The sequence below is a fragment of the Trachymyrmex septentrionalis genome, unplaced genomic scaffold (genome assembly GCF_001594115.1).
Source record: "Trachymyrmex septentrionalis isolate Tsep2-gDNA-1 unplaced genomic scaffold, Tsep1.0 scaffold116, whole genome shotgun sequence".
Taxonomy (NCBI): Eukaryota; Metazoa; Arthropoda; class Insecta; order Hymenoptera; family Formicidae; genus Trachymyrmex; species Trachymyrmex septentrionalis.
This window is the reverse complement of record NW_017304289.1, coordinates 163,392-167,765: the sequence shown is the minus strand read 5'-3', so window position 1 is coordinate 167,765 and position 4,374 is coordinate 163,392. Positions and strand designations below refer to the sequence as shown.

The 4,374-nt window shown below is 42.2% G+C and overlaps 1 protein-coding gene across 3 annotated transcripts in view; it reads left to right on the top strand.

The window, feature by feature from the left end:
- LOC108754101 (testicular haploid expressed gene protein-like) overlaps positions 1-4,374 on the top strand; it is a 14,068-nt gene that overhangs the window by 9,284 nt on the left and 410 nt on the right. For 2 of the 3 annotated variants that reach the window (XM_018496161.1, XM_018496170.1), the window contains exons 6-8: positions 440-557; positions 715-940; positions 4,125-4,329. In XM_018496161.1, coding sequence (XP_018351663.1) covers positions 440-557; positions 715-940; positions 4,125-4,321 — 541 coding nt within the window. In that variant the 3' untranslated portion in view covers positions 4,322-4,329. Of the gene's footprint in view, positions 1-439; positions 558-714; positions 941-4,124 lie in introns of all 3 variants that reach the window. The other variant, XR_001939690.1, reaches the window with a different exon arrangement.

Here is a 4,374-nt window from a genome sequence, read left to right as displayed (position 1 = left end):
ATATATATATATATATATATAGAATATTCCGCCACAGAACTACAATCCGCCACACACTTTTCATTTTTATAGATTCTTTAATTTTCCATTAGTGGCTAAATAATCTCAATCGAAATCATATCGGAAATATCTCTATCACTTTGATAAAACAAAGAGTTTGAAATTATTTAACTGTTAGACGAAACATATAATAAATTTTTTCTTTTTTACTACTGCCAGCAATTATGGTATGAACAGCTTATAATAGTTACTGTCATACTTAGTAATTTGTATAACCGACATTGATAAACCGCGAATGCTGCTAATAACGCAAGTTTTCTCAAGTCCCCTCCTAATGGAACGTTAATTAATCTCTCGTTGATTTTTTTTTTTTCCCCTCAGCAAAGCGTTTTTAAAACCCAAATTCCCGCGATAAAATGCCTCGCTTTCGTATACCTAGGAGGAAGCTAATGGCGAAACTACGCAGAGCTCTTACAAAACCAGAAGATTGGCAAAGGCACATGCGGGCCCTGGAGATACTAGCTGCGCCCAAAGCAAGACCCAAAAGGAGGAAACCCGTAAGCGACCGTCGTTTCCACTCTCTCATAAATCAATATTAATCGATCTAGATAAAAGTGTTCGATGCGTCGCGACTTCCGGCGGTGACGGGGCCGTCCCGGTTCGCTCGCTCGCTCGCTCGTTCCCTCGATCGATCGCACGTCCCGATATTTTCAGATTAAGAAGAGGAAGTGGAGGCCGGTCGATATGGAGCGAGTGTCCTTCTTGGCTTTACCACTGATTCGACATGAGCCCACGCCAAGAGATCCATTCCGGGTGTCTGAGCGCGCACTCGTCTATCGTATGAGCAAGAGAATGGAGAGACTCACGTATCTGACTATACGTCCGGAGATTGAATACCGAATACCAGGCCGCGTTTCGCCGGCCGCGACGAAGGCTATAGGTAGTAACACGCGTCTCGCCGCTACATTTACATGCCATTACATTATATTTGCTTCACCGTCGCGATTCTTCCGCTTCTTCGATTTCTTCGCTCGGCATTGCGGAGGAATCGTGGCCGTCGATCGGAGGAAGCGACATTTTCGTTGTCGCCTATGCAGAGTAAGCTATGTAGGGTCTACCACGCACCAATACTATTACACGTGCTATTGGATGTCGTAAGTAAGCTCATACGCAGGGTGTCCCAACGGGGATATCTCCCCGTCGAGATTCAACGCGAGCTCCGGCTGCATTTTTCCCCGACGAGCGTTTCCATGAGAAAAGTCACGCTATTTGTTAGGAATTTTTAAATATAAATTTCAACGGGAAAATACTTGAGCTGAGAATCGAGCGTTGAATTAAAATGCCGATGTATTTATGTCTCATTAAAACTAAGACTGAAGAGCAAGCCTTTGTATTTATGAGTATGGAAAAGCGATCGCATTTTTCAAATATCAAACTTAATGTTGAATAAAATTCGAAATAAATTCTCAATTAACGTAACTGTTACATTTTTCTTCATTTATTCTCCTACTATTCGTGACGCGCCTCGGCATCGTGTCTCTCTCTCTCTTTGTGATTTTGAGACACCCTGCGTAGCAGAGAGATCCGTGATTTCGTCGGTCCCAGACACACGGTCGCTACATCAAGGAAGATTACGGATTTGCTCGTCGATGGTTACGAATGCTTCAATAGCTTGTGCGGTAAATCGAGCTTTCGCAAGAATTTTTACATATTGCGGAATATAAAAATAAAAATTGACTATATATATTTTTAACAATCGTAAAACAAGCGTATACCTTTCAGCATCCAGCGTCGATGAAAAATAAATCTCGACCGAATTACGGTTTTGGCAAACGTCGACGGGTAAAAATATTTTTTTTTTAATATATACATATAGGATCGTTAATTGATTTGGAGAAATTCGGTAAAAATTTACGGAATTAATAGAAACCCCGTATACGGGGTATGCACACCTCCGGTAATCGATCGGCGTCGAATATTCCGCTATTAGTTTAGGGTATCACTGTGAATTCGTGATATAATGCGGAATTCGCGTTATCTTTCCGTTCAACCATAACTGCGAGGTAACGATTTTGTAGCGTTTGATATGGACGCAGGAGAGATAAACGGGACACGATCTACACATTAAGCCTGCGGCACACTAAACGTGTTTTGTTACCGATCTGCTAGCGATGCCGCACTATGCTTACCGTGCTGCTCGACGCAGACTATCCCGCCTGCAGCGTTTATTCCATACCATAATGTTAGCGGCACTCTCTCCGGTATTGTAATTATTTAATGAGGACGTCGCTCGCAGTGACATCGTCGTTTGTTTTCCGATGCTACCCCTCGCTCGATAATTCTTCTCCGTCACTTACGCACTTCGCCGCACAATTTTCCCACCGTACGTACATACGCACCCCCGATGTACATTCTATCACATATTTTTTATATATAACTTTCATTTATATCAGTATTTTCTTTTATTAACTATTTTCACTGGATTTTTCACGTGGAATTTTTGTGCGTTTTTTTTCCCCTACATCGTACGTTTGTTGTAACACATTTCATTATTATCGTTTATTTTTATTTATTTTCCTTCATTTGTACGTTGATCTTTCGCCGCTTCAGCTACATTCTGTGATTCTATCCCGAGGGCGAGAGAAAGAAACTCAAATCCCAAGATCACGTAATAAATGACATCTATCCATCTATCTTTCGTACAATTCAGTTATTTCGATTTTCGCTTCGTCTACGTATATATCGTTTCCTACTCGGCCGCCTCTGATTAAACGATGTCTTCTTCCGATTATCGATCGATACGCGATGGTCGACTGTACGATGGTAGATCAATTTTCCTTTGAAGCATCATCCCTGTTCAGGGCGCGGCAGAAATATAAACAAACGGATGTTAAGGAATTCAAAAGTCGATTGAAATATATCAAAGTCAACCACAAAGCTTTTTCCCTTCGTCCTTCTCCCTCGTCTCTCTCTCTCTCTCTCTCTCTCTCTCTCTCTCTCTCTCTCTCTCTCTCTCTCTCTTTCCTCTTAGAATCCTCGATCACTTCACTCGCCGTCCGTCGCATCCAACTTTCTCTGTAACATATTCCTGAGGAGATGCCTCCTCAAGTTTCTCTTCGAGCTGTCGTCGGGCGTAACCGACGTCCCTCGTCGCTGACGTGGAATTTAATTTCGCGCGCGAGACGTTGCTTGATACAAAACGTGCAAATGCATCGAGCCTTTCGGCGATAATGGGAAATGCGTGCACAAGCCTCCCCGGAAGATGGCCGGGGTTTTTAATTTTCACGTATAATTGCGCGCGACGGGTCAGCCGATGCGCAACACATTTTTCCCATTGAAATCCTGTCTGTAATAAAATACGAGACGCGGCAGCATGTAGTAGTGTAACGATCGCGCGCGCAACTTTTACAATATATCTCACGCGCGCTCTGCGGCGTCCATGAAGTAAGAGACGTAAATCAAAATATACATTCTACCTTCACGAGAAGCGAAGGAAGATTAAAATATTAAATATTAAACAAATTTTTAGCCGTAGTTATAATATTTTGAAAAAAATTTTCCACCTGCGGTGGTCTTCTTTCCGCCTCAATTTTGACAGGCGACTGTATAGATTTTTAAAAAAATACGAATCGATTGTATGAAATTCAAATCATTTTGTTAGAATATTTTCAGTCGAGATAATTTCAATGTAAATTAACGTGACATTCCCCCCCCCCCTCTCTCTCTCTCTCTCTCTCTCGAAGCCTTTTATCTCATTAGACATTTATTTATTTATTCATGAACGTTTGTAATTGCAATTGACACTGGCACAAACGCACTGCATGCGTTTAGAAATTTAATCCGTATTGCTATTACACACGCATAGTCATGTAACAAAGCAGCTAACCAACTAATCAAACAAATATCACACAGCTGTGGTTTATGTACAAAATGAAATTCAAGCGAAATTATGGTTGCCATTAGAGGAGCACATGAAATAATTTATATCATATTCATTCGTTTGCGGAACAGTTAGTTTTACTTGGCGGCCTTAATCCCGTTGATAAGAATAAGCCGGCGGAAAACCGATGTTAATGGATAGGATTGAGAGCATACAGCGTAAGGTATAACGTTTAATGCCGTAGCTTCCAAGAGAGTAATCGCTTTGGCGAAGCCCGCTAAGCGTCCGACGGGTAGAGAAACGGATCTCCGAGAGGATGCCTTCACCGTGTCGCCGATGGCGTTAAAGGCGAGATGCTCCAAGCGTCTCAAAAACCTTGCCAAGCCGAAGATCTATCCGAAACCTGTATTCAAGAGACTGAAAACTGCCCTCAAACGATGAAGCAGCAAATGGACGTTGGGGAGAGCTGGGAGAGTATACTGTACTCTCGACAA